The sequence below is a fragment of the Cebus imitator genome, unplaced genomic scaffold (genome assembly GCF_001604975.1).
Source record: "Cebus imitator isolate Cc_AM_T3 unplaced genomic scaffold, Cebus_imitator-1.0 Scaffold307, whole genome shotgun sequence".
Classification (NCBI taxonomy): domain Eukaryota; kingdom Metazoa; phylum Chordata; class Mammalia; order Primates; family Cebidae; genus Cebus; species Cebus imitator.
The window spans coordinates 1,032,941-1,055,262 of NW_016107622.1; the positions used below are offsets into that span (position 1 = coordinate 1,032,941).

The following is a 22,322-nucleotide window of genomic DNA, read 5'->3' on the forward strand; positions in this document are numbered from 1 at the left end:
ATTTTGATTAATCTTTACACCGCTTCTTACTCACTAACAATACTGTCTGCTGTCATTCCTATTAATTCTCCTACGACTTCTCAGTATCACAATAAATCTCTGAACCTTTCTTCCTGACTTATCCGTTACCTTTCGTCCCCAGTTACAACTTCTTGTGATAGGAAAAAGTCATTTGATGACTCTGGGTCTGTTTGCTCCTCTGAAAAACAATGGCATTAAATGAGATTATTTCTAAAGATACTTTCAGCTTTAACTTCCAATCCAACCGATACCGTGTTTAGCGCTTCAGTGATTTTTTCATGTGTGACAAGTTCCATTTCATTTCCTATTTCCTAACTCACTTTCAAATCTCTCCTTTCATTACTTTCTTATCATTTCCAAAGTCTTAACCACGTTTTTCATCACTATTTCTTACGCCAAGCCAAGCGGTTTTTACCACACCTTAATGATGGCCAAAGAGAGTGTCTTGTGTTGTGCTTTAGATTTTTCCTAATGCTGGCAAGCAGAATAATGGAAGGATAATATTTCAAGTCTGAAAGAAAACAACCTCATTCGGACATTCCCTCTTGTACTGCCTTGGAGATCTTCTTGTACTGCCTTGGAGAAATCTGTGATTGAAAAGTTTTGTTAAACACCAGTGACAAGTAACTCATGGCATAGTGTCTGCTTTGATTTTCTCAGACACTCAAGTTTTCATCCTCACTTCTCTGTGGTCCCTTACCTTTGACTTCCTTTGTCATGTAACTGCCAATTTTGATCATTAATGAAAGAGGAAGGATGACAAGAAAAAAAACAATTTAGCTCAGCAGCTTGCCCCCTTTACAAATAAGGAAACACAATTTGTCCTTCTAGATTTCCGACTAAGCTGCTAACATGTCTAAAATCCTGTACACAAAGGTCTCTGTTAATGCTTTTATTTAGCAAAATTTTGGGGTGATTTTGAAATACATTAAACATTCCATTCATTGAGGAAAAGACAGTTTATTCCAAAACATTCTTTAATAATCCTAACCTGATTTTGTCTACAGGAGAAAAAAGGAACAAAGGGAAAAATCCATCTGAAAAAAAAATCTTTGTATCATGGAAATTATGAAGCTGGATTTCTTAAGACATTAAAGAAATTCACACAGACCCACACACGCAATCAGTTTAAAAATTCCATTTTTGAGATTAAATTTTCACAACACATTATGACTGCAATGAGTTACTTGAAAACCAATTGTTACATCTAGTTATTTTTAGCAACGGAGCTGGACTTCATATTACTCAATGCTAGCTTATAAATTTAACTTAGTAAAATGATATGGGAAATGTGTCCTGTCCAGCTGCTTCTGCCCAAAGCAAATGTCATCCTCCCTAAGTGCCACAGTGATATCTCGCCTCCTCTGAGTCCACCAAAACTTACCTTGTATCCTTCTTGTCCACCATACCTCCTAAATAAGAGTCTCTTGTATCTATCAGTATGTGTTTGTAGAAGAAAGGAAATGCAGAAAAATAAATAAGCATCATAGTTTAATAGGAAAAGGATGGGCTTTGAGTCAGACAAACCCAGCTTTGTATATCACCCACCTCATCTATTTATTCATCATGTGACAACAGAGAGTTGATTTAACCCCTCTGAGACTTAGTTTCCCCGTCTTTATCATGGAAATAATGAGACCTTCTTCACTGACTATTGTGAAGATTAAACTGGTTATGATTGTAAATCACCTTGCACATACAGGCTCTCGATTAAAAAAACCACTGCTCCTTATTCTAGCCACTCACGGTCCAATCCTGCATTACAGCTGGTTGAACGCAGGTCTGTTTCTAGGCTGCACACTTTTGAAGGCAAAGCTGTTCATCTCTGTATTTCCTGTAGGACCAAGATGGATGAGCTGCATAGTTTGGAGGCTCAAGAACTGCATATTATACTAAATTGAGGGCCAAGCCAGGAGGGCCAAGGCTATGAATCAGTTATCCGTGGATTTGGTCATTGGGGTTCTCTCGGTAGTATAGTTCCTCTCACGAGCTTCCATTCTGGCCTTAAAACAGCCAGTCACGTTTTAAATTAGCTGCACAAAATACAACCACTTTCCTAGATTCTTTGGCAACTGATCAGAACACGATTCTGTGTCTCACTATAGAAACTCCTGCAGGCATATCAACCAGACCCTGAGAAAGACAAAACCGAATGCACTCCATGATGCTGAGAAAACAAATTAACAAGGTGTGTTGAAAAAAGCACCCAGTCAAGTAAAGACAGGTTATTAACTCCAGCTCGCCCTTGGCTAGTCATGAGACCTTGGGTGATTTACCTATGCTCATTACGCTTCAATTTAATTTCTTGATGTCTCAACTATAAAAAATAAGGGTATTTTTTATTTGTTTGGCATTTTTGAGGAAAAAACAACAAATGAGAGAGAATTCTACTTTGGTTGTTACACAGGGTTGCTGGGTGGAGAAGGAAGGTGATGCCTTAGAACAGACTTTAATAACCGTGAGGCAGGATAAAACACAAGTCTTAAAAGCCATTATTTTTTAACATAGTGAGCTCTTCTTTTGTCATGGTTCAGGCTTCTAAACTTCTTTCCTCCTTTGGCAACTGAGCAGCTTATGCACACACACTAGTGATGAAATCCACATGGCTCCCGATCTTTTCCTCTGCATGGCAAAGAGTTTCAGTGCAACACGAAGTGCTGTCATGGATCCATCATGCAACACATGTAGTTCTGGGAATCAAAGGCCTCTCCGCCTGCAGGCAGCAGGAACTGTATGCATTATGCTTCTGTCTGACACACAGCTAACTGCTTCAGGCTTCTTCTCATGTGTCAGTCACAGCTTTCTTGTAGACTATTTCAAAGACACAGCCCAAAACAACGCATCATCAAAAGCCATCCCCAGGTGGAAGTGGTTGGCTTAGGGGAAGTCACACAGTCCTTCAAGTAGAATCCTCATTTCTAGGTCATTTGACCAACATCACCCCAGGCTCCTCAGTGAAATCAGGAGGCAGCAGAAGCAGGCTGACCAGCTACAGGCTACAAAGGGAGGAATGAACCTTCCCAAATTTCTGGAAAAAATCTTCTTGTGCGCGGGCCAAGGCCTCTTCATCAATGTAGACAGCCGGCCTCTTGGCCATGAGGAAATACTGCACCTTCCTCAGATTCCAGCCCATCACGTACTGGAGCCAGCCACAGACGGCTGCAGTGGAGCGGCCCACCCCGGCGTTGCAGTGCACGTACACGGTGTGTCCGTTCTCCAACAGCGCGTGCAGCAGGCACACCGCCTGGGGCAGCATCTGCACTCGGCCTGCAGTGGGGAAAGCACAGCACACATGTGAATAATGAAACCTCCAGACACGGCTGCTGAGATCTCCTCCAGCTCAGCCTCACATCACAGGACTGCACGGAGCAAGGCAGGGATACAAGAGTTTGCTTTCTTCCTTCGTTGTGAAGGAAAAGGTGAGGCCACCTTAAAACTTGATAATAGAAAAGTGGAAAGGGCACTCCAGAGGCGAGAGGCCCTCTCTAATCCTTCCCTCAGTATTGCTGCTCCTTTGAGTGACTTCACCATCGATGCAAATACCCCCCAAAGAAAAGTGACCTATCGCCTGCCAGCATAATGCGCTTTCACATCAAAAGTGTTTGCAGAGATTGGTCAGAGTTTTAAAGGATTAAAAAAAAATCAGTTGTCAGATCTGGCCACCTGAATTTCAGGGAATCCAAAAGTATCTTCCAACTAAATGCAAAACACAGAAGTGGCTCATATTAGTTAAAGGAATCAATCTGCTCATTCAACATATGCTCATTTTCATTTGTTCAACGGAATGGCTAACATTGTTCGATACAGATGGGAGAACCAATTGTTCATTTATTCCCTCGAGATACAATGAATGCTAAAACTGATGTAATTTCCATGTTTTCGGGGAATTATATAATTCTATAATTTGGGGTTTATAGCTATTATCACTTCGTGGTTACTATTTTGATGACTAGATTATTCAAACGTCTTCTCATCAGGCCGGGAGAGGATGCACTGTGCCCTGCTGAGGCCTGGTAGACTCTGCTTGCTCTTTCATCCTGCAGGACAGAGGTGCGCCCCATGATCATTTCTTTGAGCTCATGGATGCCTTAAGTTTCTCCTGCTCACAGGTTCTCAGTACAGAGGTATTCTGTAAGTTGGGGGTTTTTTGTTTGCTTTCAGGGGGCGGTCAATGTAAATTATTTCAAAGGGAAAGGAAGAGGGAAATGAGTCCTGGGTTATAGTTCCATGCTCACGACTTGGCATTCTCTAGCTACAGGAACACCATGGCCCAAAGGACCCTCTGACAGTCACACATAAGAACCCCATGTGACCTTCAGGTTCGCATCTTCCTCATTGGATGACCAAAGATGTGGGAGCACTCCTCCCTCAAAAGATTTCACCTGGGGATCTGCGGTGAGGCCTAGAATTCCCCATGACAGCCACTACCATAAGTTTAGACTTCCCTCTTTAGATGTCGTTTGTTGAAAATGCAAGGCCCCTGAAGGAGCCAGCATAACACACTGTGATCAGGCGTCAGCACCTGAGAAGGACAGAGTTTACCAAGGACCGCAACGTGGCTTGAAGGTCCCTCAGTGGCCATTCCACTCAGCCAAGCATCTACCTCAGCTCCAGGCTCAGCAAGCTCTGAGAAGGAGCAGAGTCCACATGGAAGCCAGGATAATAATCTAAAGCTCCCTGCTTTGGCTGCCTCTCCAGATACTGTGTCCCTTGGCAGGAAACAAAGAAGCATCATTTAATGTATATTCAGGTATTCCTCAGGATGCCCAGTATGTGAACAGACCACAGTGGTCATCTGCAGTAGCAGCTGCTGGATGCAGAGCCCCAGCCCCTGTCACTCAGCGCATAGAGCATCAGTGTAACCAGCCTGCAAACAAGATCCTCCCTGGTCCCAATCTTGATGCTAGAGCTCTGTTAATCCCCCTAATGAAGAGATCTAAGACTGCACGCTCCACACAGTCATTTAGAAATGTTGTACCTGGAATGCCTTGGGGTAGGGAGGGCTCTGGCTCCTTGTGCTCCTTCCTTCTCTAGCCCTGTTGCCATACACTGCTGTTCCCTGCCTGGTTCCCGAGGGCATTTGTATTAGAAAGTCACCAGCTTCTATGTATATCTGATGGCTCACAGTCCAAACAGAACCATGAACTTTAATCCATCTAAACCTCCACGCCTGGTTCCAGGGCACTCTGAGATTAAAGACAGGTGGGCCTGCCACTTAGTTGTTCATGGTGCCCTCCTAGAGGCACTAAAGTATCACTGGAGATGCAACAGGATGGTGAGAGCATCGTGTGTGCCAGCGAGATGCCTCACAGCATGGCTCACGAAGAGCACAGCATGGCGGAGCCACCATTTGCACTGGGGGATCAGAGGAGCAAAACCTCCAATGTATGGTGGATCAGCCCTGCTGAGAAGAGACAGGCCTGCTCCACTGTGGGGCTTCTGTTCTGCTGAGGGTATGAGAGCTTCGCTCCAGGGAAAGCTGGGTGGGAAGAGAACTCCGCTGGCTGGAGCTAGAAGAGTGGGTTCTTCCTGCTCCAACCGCAGCTAGCTTCACCTGACAAGCTCCCTGCTGTGGCTGCCTCTCCAGATACTATGTCCCTTGGCAGGAAACAAAGAAGAATCATTTAACGTAGGTTCCGCTATTCCTCGGATGCTCAGTATGTGAACAGACCACAGTGGTCATCTGCAGTAGGACCTGCTGGACTCGGAGCCCCAGCCCCTGTCACTCAGCGCATAGAGCATCAGTGTTACCAGCCTGCAACAAGATCCTCCCTGGTCCCAGTCAAGATCCCTTCCCCAGACCTGCTCTCTGGCCAGAGGTTCCCCTAGGGTGGGTCTGCACCAAATAGCACACATGATGCAATACATTCCCCTTTTCATTTTATCTGTAAAAGATTTTTCAAGAGGTGTGTACACAGTCTAGAAGTTACAAAGGAATTTATTTAGTTTGAGGTTCTATAATCTCAGACACATACTCCTGAAAGGTACATGTCAGCTAACACACAGAAGCTCCCAAGGCTCCCAGCTTCACACAGATTTCAGCATCAGGGCACAGCCATTCATGATCTTCTCCCAGAATCACTCAACCATTGCACTGAATTGTTATCAAATATTAAAACAACATAAAGAACAAATAAATAATTAAGAAGGGCACCAGAGCAGTACCCAGTCCATGGTGCCCACTCATTTCAGCCTGGCCTCAGCTGGAGGCTGAGTTGATTTAGATCTCTTGTGACTGCAAATCCCCCTCTTTTGTTGATGGTAGATAACATTTATTGAGCCCTTTCTACCTTCCCAGTGCTGTTGTAAGCATTTTACATGCACTAGCTCATTTACAACCACCTCTTAACAGTTATGAGGTCAGCACTATTGTGATCCTCAATTTATATATGAAGAAATTGAGCACAGATATTTGCCCAAGGTTATTCCCTAAGTGGCCACTCAAACCCAGCCAGTGTGACTCTGGGGCCTCGGATCTTAACCACTGAACTGTGGTCCTTCGCTAATCTACCTGGTTAATGGTACTTGCTGGCCTGCAGCCTGTCAATCTAGATTCTCAGTCAGTCCCTCTGCACTCACTCACCAGCCCATGCTGCTGCTCTTTCCCTGGGTGAGAATAACATCCTCCCTGGAAATTAACACTTCTGCCCTATCCTAGAGGAGCCCTCTCAAGAGGACCGTCTCTCTCTGCTTGAAAACTACTCTAGGCCTGTTGGCTTGTTGGCCTAGAGTAAACATATGAAAAAATGCTCATCATCACTGGTCATCAGAGAAATGCAAATCAAAACTACACTGAGATACCATCTTACACCAGTTAGAATGGCGATCATTAAAAAATCTGGAGACAACAGATGCTGGAGAGGATGTGGAGAAATAGGAACACTTTTACACTGTTGGTGGGAGTGTAAATTAGTTCAACCATTTTGGAAGACAGTGTGGCGATTCCTCAAGGACCTAGAAATAGAAATTCCATTTGACCCAGCAATCCCATTACTGGGTATATATCCAAAGGATTATAAATCATTCTACTATAAGGACACATGCACACAAATGTTCATTGCAGCACTGTTCACAATAGCAAAGACCTGGAACCAACACAAATGCCCATCAGTGATAGACTGGACAGGGAAAATGTGGCACATATACACCATGGAATATTATGTAGCCATCAACAACGATGAGTTCGTGTGCTTTGTAGGGACATGGATGAAACTGGAAACCATAATTCTCAGCAAACTGACACAAGAGCAGAAAATCAAACACCGCATGTTCTCACTCATAGGCGGGTGTTGAACAATGAGAACACATGGACACAGGGAGGGGAGCACTACACACTGGGGCCTGTTGGGGGGAAATAGGGGAGGGACAGTGGGGGGTGGGGAGTTGGGGAGAGATAGCATGGGGAGAAATGCCAGATATAGGTGATGGGGAGGAAGGCAGCAAATCACACTGCCATGTGTGTACCTATGCAACAATCTTGCATGTTCTTCACATGTACCCCAAAACCTAAAATGCAATAATAAAAAAAGAAAACTACTCTAGGAAGCTTAACCTACATATAACCAACCAAGGAATAAAAAGAGGGTCCCCAGGAGGGTTCACCTTGACGCACCAGGCTCAACAGAGCAGCTATAGATAGGCTCCACGTAGAATTTAATTTGATCAGACGGTTCCATTCTTAAAAACAATAAAACCTCAAGAAAAGACAGAAAACTCGATCATTTAATGTCAAATATTCCAAACTTTAAATGTTGACAACTGAGATGAAAAACTATAAACCCTCTGCAGGTCAAACAAGACATTCTACCCTCTGTGTTTCTGACTCTGAAATTTAATAGAGGCCCCAGTTCTCAGTAGATGCTCCATACACACTAATTAAGTGCAGGAATAAAAACAAGACTAGAAAAACAGCAATAAAACCCTATTTCATCTGAGACACTACTAGACACTTCTAACCTAACTTGTGGCTCACAACTGTTCCAGGCTAATCTGAGTCTGGAAGAATTAAAAGCTTCCTGAAAGCACTATTGAGCCAGCCAAGGTCGTGAGGAGAGGGAGGGACAGAACATTTGAGTGGACAAGTGAAGTAGCCTAGGCATTAGGGCCTGAGATAAGGGAGAGGGGTCAAAAGGCCCTAAAGACATGCTTTATCCAAGGTTGATCCTGAAAGAAATCCACAGCTTTCAGCGTTTCCAATTCCCTCTCTCTCTCTCTCTCTCTCTCTCTTTTTCTCTTTCTCTCTCTCTCTCACACACACACATACACACATACACACACACACACACACACACACACACACACACACACACACAGACACCCCTTTCCTTTCTTATTCCAGAAGCAGATACATGATGAATATATAACATGGGGGCATATCTTTTTTTTCTATCTTTGAAGTGTAATATAGATAGGGTTCATCTTATCTATAACATCCTTTGGTAGAAACTTAAAAGACTTGAAACTAATCCTACAGTCTCAACTTTGTGATTTTCAAAGCCCTTTCATATCAATCACCTTATTCTACTGTTATAGTCCTGTCGGGTGGAAATTCCTATCCTCGTGTTCCTGATGCAGGAACCAGCCTGCGATATCCTCCCAGCTACCCAGTGGCGACAAGGCTTATGCCGAGGTGTCCTGGCTCCAAGGTCAGCATCTCTGTGTGATGGCAGGCTGAATTCAGTGTGTTGAGTGAGGGGAAAGAAGTCAGACTTGGACAACAGAGGACTTCGCAAAGCATATGAACTCATTTGGGAAGCAAGGGTAGACACTGGTTATAAATAGCGCCGCATGGACAGAGGTCAAAACAACCTGGACATCTTCTATGCGAAGAAAATTTTAATGAGCAGATTTGTTTGATTTTGTTTTTTCAGGTGAGTGTTAGATTTGGCAGATTTTCATTTCCTACGTGAAAGACACAAGCCAAAATTTTTATAAAAGATAAAAAAAAAAAAGAAATCTACACCACCCTTCCATGCACGACAAAGTGTACAAGAGTAAGGATCGATGGCACGATAGATTGTAACAGGTCTGTGACAACCAGCGGTGACAGTCAAGCCTAACAAACTGTCTTTCTCAGACTTCAGCTGACAGCATAATGCTGCAGCTCAAAACACTTCCAACTGGGTTTTTCTCTAGAGTTCTAAAAAATATTCAGCTGATTAATCTATGAACTCATTGGGCTAATACTGTAAACCACAGAGATTGGTCTATTTGTGAAAAGCTCCCCTGTCATACAGAAGTGGTCATTAATCCTTCAGTTACTCCCCCAGGTTAGACCAAGGCCAAAGAAATCCATGAGTGGGTCTTACAGCTGGCCCTTTATCAAATGGGAGCTTGCATTCTGCAGCTCTCAGGCTGCCCCACTGTCTCAGCCTGGAAGAAGTGACGCTGCACACTAACAGATACAACTGTGACCTGGTGACTCACTGACCCCAAAAAGGTGTGAATAGAACTACAATGGGTCCTTGGGGATACAGTTTTCCCTCCGGCTTCTGCAGAGTCCAAAACTATCCAGCAAATTACCTATCTGTCAGCAAAGCCTTAAGGTAATCAGTGTGTGTGCTGGGGTCGGAGGGCGGGGGATGCATGGCACGGCTGGCAGCCCAGCTTCTCCCAGCCTCATCTCACATCATTCTCCAACGGGATAACAATGCTGTCAAATCGGATTCAGAAATGCTAACATCAAAGTGCTCTCTGGAAGCTACGGTCCTGCAAATCCTGTCTTCTCTGTTCTGAAACCAGGAAAACCAGCTGGACAAGGTGAATATCACCCAGATTCAACCAGTGTGCATCTTTGCAAATGAAGCTGTTTTTGTTTTTCTTTTTTTCTTCCTTGAAGAAGGGCAGCGCTCTTACAGCTAAATCGTGCTTCCTTAGATCAGGTTACCAAGAGGAATAACCAGACTGTCAACAGCTCTCTCCACCTTCAGGAGCAAAAATTATACCCCATCCCCAGTGACGATTTAGCTTAGACACAGACCCACAAATGGGACCAGCCTGGCCAGGAAGACCACCTGATCTCCATAAAGGGCGGAGGTGGGCGAGGCCCGGGGACATAGGTTTCCTGTGGTCCTCATTGTCGTCTGTCTTGCAGACCTTTCACTCTTGGTGAGACAAGCTACTTCCCTTGCAATTTATAGGCTTTGCCTAACTCCAGATGATCGTGAACATAAGGGGTTGAAATTGCATGGGTCTGAAGAACCTGCCTGAAGCATCTGTGTGAGAACTCAGGGAGATGCTTCATAGCTGGTAAAGCTGCTCTCTGAAGCAATGCTCTGGGCCTGACTGCCAGCCTCGAAATTGAGAATGCGCCTCTTTTTACTTCTATGACATGGGCAATAACTTTTTTGTATCTCAGTCTCTTTCTATGCAAAATAGAGACAACTACAATATCTGCCTGGAGTCTTATTATGAGAATTAAATAAGCTAATTCTTGTAAATTGCTTAGGAGAGTGTTTTGTACATAATATACATTTGGGGGAAGAGGGCTAAAGATAGAAACATCTCTGAGCTGGACATCACCGTTCTTCTTTCCCCAGGACAGGAGGTCACCAAACTCCTCAGCCTCTGCCGTTTCCAAAGCTCTCTGCTGCCCCCTGCTGACAGCGGCGTCATACTATCGGTGTAACTTGGTTCTCTCCTCCACTGACTAGTTATTCCCATTCCAACAAGTACCCTATTCTACAACCAGGCTAAAATCCATATCATCCCTCCAAAATTCCATGCTTTTGTGCCGTGGCCTGTGCTTCTGCTCCCCACTAGCGTACCGTTCTCCCTCCACATCTACCTATCAAAGCCATGCCCACCTCAAGTGCCATGGCGTTCAGGCAGCCTCCCTTTGTCGCTGTTCGGAATGCGCTCTTGCGGCGCATAACCCTTCTCCAGCACAGTCCTCACTCCTCTGACCCCTTCCTCTCTGTGCCGTAACTAGCGTGGAACTAGTCTTACTGCACAACTGCTTCTTCCTGCTATAGGATAGCGTCTAAAGCCCTTTTTGTCACTCAAATACTGCAAGATCATTTTTCCTCATTCTCTGATCCATAGCCACATTGGTCTTTGAGTTTTTGCAACGCTCTATGCTCTCTCCTGCCACAAGAATTCTTTTAAGTCGCTGCTTCTGCCTGGGACACTCTCTCTACTCACTCTTCCTCCAGCCCTCCCTCAGATCTTAGCCCAAACACTACTTTCCAAGAAATCCCTCTTTGACCCCCCTTCCTTGGCCTGGTTACCTGTACATCATCTCATAGCAATATCTATGTATTTTTCTAATTAAAAAAAAATCATCAGTTTTAAAATTCTATTTTTAGACATGTAATTAACATTTGCCATCCCTATAGGACTATGAGCTCTGTGGGGGCAGACGGCATGCCCGTCTTTCTTTACGGTTGTGTATGCTTTACCAGCATACCAGCATAATACCATGTACCCAGTACACAATAAATATGTGTTCAATGAATAAACAAATTAAAGAAGCCACATTAAACAGAATCTTAGCCACAGTGTCAAAAACATATGCATTATATATATTAAATCTAAAATCTTATATTTTTTCATTTTTACCATTCATTTTTAAGATATTAAATTATAGACAGATAGACAGACAAAGAAAGAGCCAGCAAGAGTGTCTCTGAAACACAGTCAGCAAGGAGGCAGAACGGTTCTTCTGATCCTTACCTTCGGTGCTCATATCTGGGGTTGGCATCCAGATGTAGGCCAAGCCTTCTTCCTTATATAGTTTAATCATAGTGTCTGCAGTCATGGGCTCTGGGTAGCGGTTACAGCCTGAGGAATTCTGTACAATATCCCATTCAGTCTGGAAATTCATTACAGCTGTAATCCCCAATTCATGCTTCAGTTTGATGGTTACATGTTCCACTTGACGAGGGCAGCTACCCAGCCAGATATTCGGTAGAATTCTAATGAGAACATATGGAGTCAACTATTACTAGTAGTTCTGATTTGAGTTTTAAGGAGCTGCATAAAACATGTAGTATTAAAATATAACTAACCTTTAAGGCTGGCACAGAAAAAGCGAGATATTTTGGAATGTGAGCACCAATGTTATTATGGAAAGAAAGAACACTAAAGCGTTGATGCTTTAGGGAAAGCAAGTAATTCAATTAACTAGAACGCCAGGAAATGGACATTTGCAAACGAAATCAAGCAATATGTTAAAATAAGTCTACCAAGTTGTGCCTATTCCATAAATGCATATATGGTTCAACATGATAAAAACCCATCCATAGACTTCAAATACTAACAAATTAAAGGTGAAAATTCCTATAATTATATAAATAAATTCTGAAAAACAAATTTCAGAAGGCATTCCAGTTTAAAAGTCTATGTAAAAATTTCAAATAGTATGAGACTTTTTAAATATGCTAAAGAGCTGAAGCTAACCAACAACCGACTTCTTTTAAATAAAATTAGAGTCACAATTAATTCCATTAGTACCCAGCAGTGTTCTATAGGTTTCATATAACACTGCAAGGTAAGAAGGAGAAATCGCAACATAATTTCCTTTTGGAAATTCTCATTGAGGTTTATTGTGGAAAAAAATAATGAAATGAAAAAGTTAAAAACTCAGAAAATTTTTAATAACCCTTTAGCAGGAACCCAAGCAGAAAAAGAATAAAATAAAATACATGTATCCTCTCCTGCAGGTAAGCAGAACTCAAGTTTTAGAAAGACAATGCTGGATCTTGTGAGATATTCTCACTGAGGATGGTTAATGCTGACATTAGAGAACTGGGCAATTGACTTCTGTTAACAGCATTGACAGCAGCCAACAGGAAAAGAGGAAAAAAACAAAAACAGGCCGGGTGCAGTGGCTCACACTTGTAATCCAGCACTTGGGGAGGCCAAGGCTGGAACTGCTTGAGGCCAGGAGTTCCAGACCAGCCCACCGAATGTGGCAGAAACCTCCTCTCTAATAAAATTACAAAAATTAGCCAGGCATGGTGGCGCATCCCTGTAATCCCAGCTACCTGGAAAGGCTAAGGACTGAGAATTGCGTGAACCCAGGAGGTGGAGGTTGCAATGAGCAGAGATCACACCACTGCACTCCAACCTGGGCGACAGACCAAGACTCCGTCTCAAATTTAAAAAAAAAAAAAAAAAAGATTCCATATAACATTTAGTATTAATTGTCTGATGCTAGGCCAAGTTATTTATCAACTCTAACCTGTCGGTGTACTCGTCTTTAGAATGAGTCTAAAAATAACTCATAAAAAATCTTGTAAGGATAAATACAATTAAATAATATACCTGAATTGGACTGAAACCAGTAGATGCACAATAAATGCAAGTGGATTTCGTGTCTAGCTATAGAGATTTACTTATTTTTGTAATTTACTTTGCATTACATTGTAAAGATTAGTTAATTTTTCATTGTTTCTGATATTGTTCATTTGAATGCTACAGAATAGGAAATACTCTATTGTTTATATGAAAGCTGGCTTTGTTTTTTGCTTTTTTTCCTTTTGGTGGTGTTTGTCATTGTTGATGTTAACAGGAGAAGCCAATTAATCCTCTCACGTGGTCATCACCCATATTCAATGAAAATTATCTCATAAGATCTGGCACTATCTGTCTAAAGCCTGAGCCCCACTTCCCCGATGGGAGAAGATAAACTTTTTCTGCTGTGTTCTCGTCTAAAGAGTTATTAGGAATTTCCTTGTGGAAATCCTTATTGTAGATTATTATGGGAAAAAAATGATAAAAGAAAAGTTAGAAATTGAGGGAAGACTTAATGGTGATGGAAAGAGGGGCATGAAATCCAAGGTCTTCATCTTATTCCTGACTCCAGTTAATTCTTACATACTCTGCTGGACCCAGTGGACTGAGAGGAAGACCCTGAGCAAGGACACTTGCAGGATGCCCAAGAGCTGTGCTTCACCAGGACACGGATAGCTGAGCATTCGGAGAAACGTCACACCTGCTTGGTGACTGCACCTTCCCTCTGGCTATTGAGTGACATCTGCCTCTATCTAGATGTCCCATCCCTCTTTCCAGATCCTTTAAAGATCCCTTCCCCAGGAACCTGCTGGATACCTAGCAAGGTGACAGTGCTGGGCTCCCATATATATACTTCGGGGTTTAACTGAGCACACTAAATCTCCTCAGCTGAAAAGGAGGGAAGTGGACACTTCAGCCATATAAACAAGAAACAGAGCCTATTATAAGACAGTAATGAATTTTTTAACTGGAAAAAATTTAAAGAGGACTGGTAAAATATTAAAGAGAATATTCATGACAGGCAAGCTAAAATCCAAATACTACTCAGCATTTTCTTGAATATTGCACTCTTTGAGTGAGTACTAGTTAGTATTTAGCTAGTCAGTAAATTCCAAAATAAAATGGCTGGCTGATTTTTCATACAAGATTACATAAAAGCTTAAGAATAGTTCATAGAGATATACAAAGGGTAAATTAGGACATTTGAGCCTGAAATGTAAGAAATCAGAGTCAGCATATCCCAAACCAGAGTCAGTATATAGAGTCGCATGTTGTTGCTAAAAAAGGTGTTATTCTACCATCTCCTTCAGCCCTGGCCTTCAGATGTTTTTAAGATGATAGGGAAACTCAGAAAAAGTCAAAGATAAACAAGCCTAGAGCTGATACCTTAACACATATATTTCACACATAACATTTCTCATGGAAATAAGCCCTTAAAATATATCCAGTTATGATGGAAGTCAGAGTCCATATTTAAAATTTCTGACATTTTAAAACAAGATGTTCTAAACCTAGGAGACAGACAACTAAAGATAAAACTCTGAAAACAAACACTATATTGAAAGACAGAAAAGTAAGGTTATAAAGTGATTTGTACTGAATCATTATATGGGACTCAGAGACAAAGACTGGGTCTGCTGGAAACAAACAAATCAACGGATTCTGCTTAATCAGACAGCTACAGTTTGCTTTCCAAAAGTAGGTGATAGACTTCTCGTTACAGGATTCACTGGGGGAAGAAGATGCTTTCTAAAATACAATTAAACTTTTACTCATCCATTCAAAAGAGGATAATTTGATACCATTAAAAATCCATTTTTGCTCATCTCACCTCATTTTGGTATCAGTGTTATTTCAAACAATTTTTAAAATCAGAATTTTTAGAGTAAAAAGAAGCTTGTTGAAATATGAGATTAGAGAATAAAAATTCTCTGTAAGAGTAGCTGTAATGTAAGACATACCAAAATTCAAAGATATAATGGAATAAAAGTTATACCTTACAATTATAAATTACGTTATAAAACTTCCAGAGACTTATTTCATAAATAATCCACTATCAATCATGAACTCAGATATTTCCGGCAGCTCCACTATAGACTATTTGGAAATGCGTAGAGACGCCAACCGAACCAAAAGGGTACTGTTACTCAGTCAACACAGGACAGAAGTTCTCAAACCTGGCTGTGCATTCAAGTCACATGAGGTACTTTTATAAAAACATTTATTACTAGGATCCACCTCAGAGATACTTACAGAGAGGCCTGGGAGTTAGGCCTATAATTATGTAGGTTGTTTGATTTAGAAATTAACCAGATTACATAAGCAGCAGATTCCAGAACCACCAGTTTGCTAGGTCTCCCTACGCATGAGAAGCTTAATATACAGAGCACATTACCTTTTTTTAATAACAGTAAAAAATATGGATATCAGAGAAGATGGGCTTCCTCAGTCTGACATATCTACAAATTAGGTTCTTATCTTTGTCCAAAAAATAGTGTCAAGACTGCAAATGATTCCTAGGTAGTGAGGAGTAAGAAATTATCTGTTGTGAGAGACAATGTGTATCCATGTGTCTAATGCACAGTATCTTCTAACTGGTCAAAACTAAATCTATTTCTGAGTCACAGCAAATATTTAATATAGTCCTATGCATAAGAATATACTTTTGTAGAAAAAAATTATTAAACTAGGGTTTTGACTATTTCTGCTGTGCTATAACCAGACTATATATAAATAAAATCTGTCCTAGTAGTATTACTACTATTTTATTTATATATAATATAATATAATATTACTACTAGGACAGATTTTATTTATATATAATCTGGTTAGTATTTAACTTAGCTAAAGACCAGGTGAAAGAATAGATGGCTGACATTCTAGAACCTTACTTTCTTGGATTGCAAATCAAAATCAATTTAATTCATTTGAGTGAATCTGGATTTGTGGTTCCAGGTAATCACATCATAATATTACAATATCTGTCTCACTTACCAGGCTTGGACCTGTAGTCCAACAGCTACTAAAGCATACGAATCAGAGCCTCAGCTGTCAGTCAAAGGAAGCCTCACTGTCAGTAATGAGTACATCAGGCAGAATGAGCATCCAAGCACTTTGCAAAAATTACCAAAGGGCATCGACAGGATACCCTGTGGGTATCAAAAGGACAAAAGGTATTGAGAGAGAAGTCCATTCTAAGGACTTCATATTAGAGCTTCCATCACTAATGGCCATGAGAAATGGCAGAATAACCTTTTCCTGAAGGTGAAAATTAGCATTATTTTGTGTCCATAGAAAGAAAAAAAGATAAGACAAACCACAGGAATAATGGAATCAGCTTTTGTTTACTCATCACACCTAAAGACCCCAACTGCTGAACTGCAGTGCCCTCTTCCTAGCCATACAAACGGAGCACCATTTCAAAAACAGAGAAAAGAGATTTTGCTGAAGCTCTTCACAAAACCCAGCTAAGAATTTAAAAGCAAAGAAACAAAAAGCACATTTCCTAAGTTGGATAACTGTGCTGCATTTATCTTATTTAATATTTTATGGGCAATTCAATTAGAAATTAAAATGTGATCTGGCTTTTAAATAATGAGTAAAGTGAAAAAAATTCTATCAGTCCTATAATTTAGATCTCATTAGTGGGAAAGCAAGAGAAACATTAAAATCAACCTCTAGTAAGCTCCAGGCTTCAGTAGCACATACAGCTCCTTCCGCTGAAAATTTGCCCTCTAGCATCCAGTGTTAAGTTATTAATACTAAACCTCTACCCCAAAAGGGTGCTTATAACAGGCTCCAGTTAAGGCTGAATAACTGCTCAAAGACAAATTCCAATTCAGAAAGAGATACTAATTAGCTTCTTTATTAAAACATAGTTTTATTATAGTTTGCTTATGAGTCATAGACTATGTATATAGAGCACATGTTAATTTCTGTTAAGTACAGTTCATTTCTTACATTTTGGGGATGTGCTATGTAGTTTACAGCCATATGAATGCAAATAATTTTTGACACAATGCTCTTTTTCCATATTATAAAATGCTATATCATTAAATTAATTATAAAGGCCTATATGGATTGAATTGCATCCCCCTCCCCAAACTCCTATGTTAAAGTCCTAACCCTTAGGAACTCAAGAATGTGACTGTATTTGGAAACAGACTCTCTACAGAGGTAATCAAGTTAAACCGAGGTCATTAGAGTAAGCACTAATCCCTAATGACTAGTGTCCTTACAAGAATGGGGAGTTTGAACACAGACATAGAAGGAAGACACTATGAAGATGCAGGGAGAAGATGGCTTCAAACAGATGCTGCCACTAGGCCCTCAGAAAAAGTCAACCCTGTGGACACCTTGATTTCAGACCAGCAGCTTCCAGAACTGTGAAATAATAAGTTGCTATTGTTTAAGCCACACTGTCTGTGGCACTTTGTTAAAGCAGCCCTAGCAAGCCAATAAAAGTCTAAACATTCAGGCTTAACATTGATTCATTCAGACATCCAGACTCTTTTCAAATATCCATACAGCAGATGTCCTTAAAGCATTGTAATAGATCTTTTTCATCATTTATCCTAACATTTGGAATTCTTGTAAATACAACTAACATTTGACGATGGTTCCCAAATGCTCTCTTTACCCAATACTACCCTTCTTCCTTCCTTCACTGAGGTCCTTCCATCTATCACCTGAGCACCTCCCACATGGAGGAAAAGATCCGCAGACCCCCAACTAAAATCACTGAAATATGTGGGCCCCTTCTTCTAATGATTTGGTACTGAAGTTCTGGGGTGTCTAGTCCTAGATCCTCTTACATGGCTCTCAGAGAATAAACCTCAAAGGACAATCCCTTAATGTAAGAGCACAGTCTCTCAGACTCACAACTTCTTAAGACTCTGAGTCCAGGAGAGGTTAGCCCTCTTCTTTTTGAGGTTATGCTAATTTTATTTATATGCCATATCAACAGATCATAGTAGTAAATAAGGCAACCAGTGCCCTTTGCTTCCTTACAGGCAACCACGAGGCAGCACAAAGACTGAGGAAAATAACCAGGCTAGGACTTGGTTACCTTCATACAGATTTAAACAAATGTACCTTGAAAATAGACTCTTGGTGTGTTAATGTTGTTTCCAATGCTAAGAATTCCTTGAAAAGTTAAACTGCCGTATTTAATTTTTTTTTTTACTTAGTGAATTTGAAAAGACTTGTTTAAAATCAATCTCTTGCATATTTAATTAGGATCCACAAAAGACCAAGGAATAAAAAATTAAACATGTGACATTTTTTGTATTTGTGTTAAAGTCATTCTGTCACTTCAACAAATATGAAATGATGCCTGCTTTTTGGCATTAATTCAACAACCAATAGTGAGCAACAGTAAGCAAGGCAAAGGATGCCTTCATTGGAGCCTGCATTCTTTGAGGAAGACAGGTAACAAACAAATACATTTACCAAATGCCTACATTAGATAGAATTAATCTGTAATGTGCTTTTAAGGACATAAATATGGATTTAAAAATAGAGATTTACAGGGGAGTGAGATTTCTGATAAGACAGGAATGTGCTCTCTGAAAAGGTGACATTAAAACTGAGATCTGACATCAGAAGATGCAGACACACAAAGTCCTTAAAGCAAGAGAGTCAAGTATACTTTAGGAACTGCAAGAAACCTGGGAACATGGAGTGTGGTGAACAAGGAAGAATGTGAGATGAGATAAATTAAAACGACCATGCAATGCCTTATTGATAGGCTAGGGAATTTATATACTAATATAAAAGCATTGAAAAGCCAATGAAGGGTTTTTAAGCAGAGGAGTGACATGGACTCAGAGCTTTTAAATGGTGACTCTGGCTGTGATATGTAACTTTGATTGGGCAGGGGGTATAGCAGAGACTAGAGAGGAGGAGGGAAGACCTTTTGGAGGGGGATGGCTCGGAATACAGTTAGTGGTGCAGACAGAGAGAGGTGGGTAAGTTCAAGATGTACTTTGGCAGTAGAACCAACAGAACTCGCACATCAATTGGATGCAATTGTTGAGGAAAAGTGAGGATTGAAATGTGACTCCAAAGTTACTAGTGCAATATTATAATCTAAATTTTCTTAATCAGGTCTACGCTCAATAAAACTAGTATCTACAAGTTTCTTTACTATATATTTTTACAAGACTCAGAGTTCATCAACATTTTATTTATTAGGCATCATGTTAATGGCCTGCATGTGCCAAAGCTTGATAATATCAAACTATTCAATTCCTTTTTTTCCTTCAAATTTTTATTTTTATTATGGAAATGTTAATAAAGTAGGGTTTGATTGAAGTAAAACTTTATACACTGGATATGTGGCCCAACAAATTTATGGGCCAAATTTAACTTATACTTTATGAGTTAAATTTAATTCATATTATAATTTATGGTTTACATTTAACTCACATAGAAATACCACTGTAGACGAACTAGTACACAATGAAACAGATTTATTTATGTAATCAAATCACTAAAGAGAATTTTTTTAAGTTATTCTTTGGACTTGTAGGTCTTTATTTCAGCTCCAAAACAAAAATGAATTTAGAAAACAAGACAGTTGGAAAATGAAAAGATCATGATTTTCCTTTTTTAATGTTAATGTCTCTTTCACTGTCAACTATTTAATTTGTCGAAATACAAGGAATCCCTGGGATAAAAGGGGATTCTATTAAGTACTTTGAGCAACAACATTATAATTTTCTGAAGAAAAAATAGTTTGGGATAGTTGTATGATGATTATTCATCTGGGCCAGTTTATCTCCAATATTCATGTGAAGATGAACCATCTGGAGATCATGCTGAGATGCAGACACTGACGCAGGACACCTGAGTTGGAGCCTGAGCATCTGAATGTTCATGAGCTCCCATGTAACACCCATGCTGCTGGCCCGTGGACCACAGCTTGAGTATCAACAAATACTCTAATAATTTAATCTAAATACTATTATATTATTGTACATTGCAGTAGTGCAGTACAGTTCATAATGTCCAGATATACTGGAAAGTTAACTAAGTTAGATCCTCCTGCTAGAGCAAACAAAGACAAGACAAGCATTGTGTCTCTATTGTTGATGCTAATATTAACTAGGTTCATTAATGTAAAACATTCTATTAACTATAGATCATTTTAAAATCTCTTTTCCCTTCTTTCTTGAATTCCCAGTGAGCAAACTGCAAGAAACCAAATGGCTATGTTTAGAGAATGACCTTCGTTGGTTCTAAATCATTCCCCTTTTCTCTTTCTTACAGTGCTCACTGGCCTCTTGATAGAAGCCTGTAATTTCCTTTTGTGCTATATTTTTAAATGCAGCATAAGATTGTTTTTATATACAGATGCTGAAAATTAAGGAAAATACACATAACACTTAAAATTTATGGGGCATCAAATCATTTAAATGGTTGAAAACTGACACAATTAACAGTGCTGCAGTCAGGGATGTCAAAAATTAGATAAGGTTCTAGAAAGACAAACGATAAACGCTTCCTCTTCCCTATGAGATGTGAGTAATTAGGATGGTAGGAACAGAGGAGAAATGCATACTAAAAATATTATAATATTGGTGCCTCCAAAATCCCTGGGAAGTTTTGCTTCTTTCACTCGGCCTGAAATCAGAGTACTAAGAGTAAACTTTATGACATCCAGAGAGAAATCATGGTAGTTACTACCTCCCAAGGTTGTGAAAATCAGAAAGGCCTCTGTCCTCCTTAAGTTACCCAAAAATCCTGAAGATCCATAGGTATGGGAAAAGAGATACACATCAGTAATACTTGATCTGTGTACTTTATTACTAACTAGGAAAGATTGTAAATAAGGAATTAGACATGTAGCCTCATACAATTCACAAGGAGAATTAAGTACCAATCCTACCCAAACTGAAACTGTCAATATTTAAGTTGGTATCTCTAATTGTCATGTGAGTGCATTTTGTTACACACATTCCTGTGTGCAGTTAATTCATCATGGCAAGGTCTTCAGAATACAGTTTTTGTTAAGATCATCTCCTCTACTGAACATAACTAGCTTCTATTGCATGAAGTGCTTAATTGGTAAAAATTGATCTTAAGTTTTTATCAATTACAATTGCCTCTTCCACATTTCATAGCCCAGGACATTGACATTTCCCTCCTGTCTTATGCAAATGTTTCAGTATTTTCAAGTTTTGTTGTTGTTGTTGATGAGACAGGGTCTCCCTCTATTGCCCAGGCTGGAATACGATACAATCATGGGTTGCTGCAACCTCGAATTCCTGGGCTCAAGTGATCCTCCCACATCAGCCTCCCAAGTAGGACTACAGGCATGTGCCATAATGCCCAGGTAATTTTTTTTCTACTTTTTTGGAGACGAGGTCTTGCTATGCCGCCCATGCTAATCTCGCACTCCCCACCTCCCAACTGTTCTGCTTCAGCCTCCCAGGTCACTGGGATTACAGGTATAAGCTACCATCCTGCCAAAACTTTTTTTTTTTTGAGACATGGTCTGGTTCTATCACCCAGGCTGGAACGCAGTGGCATGATCTCAGCTGACTGCAACCTCTGCCTCCCAGGCTCAAGCAATCCTCCTGCCTCAGCCTCCCAAGTAGCTGGGACTTCAGGTATGCACCACCACGCCTGCTAGTTTTTGTATTTTTTGTAGAGACAGGGATTCACCATGTTGCTCAGGCTGGTCTCGAACTCATGAGCTCAAGCAATCCACCCTCCTTGGCCTCTCAAAGTGCTAGGATTACAGGCAGTATGAGCCATTGTGCTCAGCCCTGGCAAAACTTTTAAGGGCATTTATTCCGCATTCACAAATGGGGTTAATTGTGTGGAAATCTCATCTAAGCTTGGCATTCTCATATAAGTAGAAGAGTATGGACCTCAGATTTTCTGATATCAAGTTCATTTGTCCCTTAAACAATATAAACTATCCATAGACTCTTATTAAGAGAATTCACTCCAGCGGCCAGAGACCCAGCACCCACTGCACCTACTGACTCCCACCCGGCACAATTGCTGTTTCACAGTTTACCATACAGTTTCTTTTTTCTTCCTTTTTTCTTTTT

The 22,322-nt window shown here is 40.6% G+C and overlaps 1 protein-coding gene across 2 annotated transcripts in view; it reads right to left on the minus strand.

The window, feature by feature from the left end:
- Positions 1–897: 897 nt before the first annotated feature.
- Positions 898–22,322, minus strand: part of EPM2A (EPM2A glucan phosphatase, laforin) — a 98,031-nt gene continuing 76,606 nt past the window's right edge. Inside the window, exons 3-4 of one of the 2 annotated variants that reach the window (XM_017503239.2) lie at positions 11,695–11,936; positions 898–3,288 (exon numbers count right to left, since the gene is read on the minus strand). In XM_017503239.2, the coding sequence (XP_017358728.1) occupies positions 3,011–3,288; positions 11,695–11,936 (520 nt within the window). In that variant the 3' untranslated portion in view covers positions 898–3,010. The remainder of the gene's footprint in view (positions 3,289–11,694; positions 11,937–22,322) is intronic. The other variant, XM_037729494.1, reaches the window with a different exon arrangement.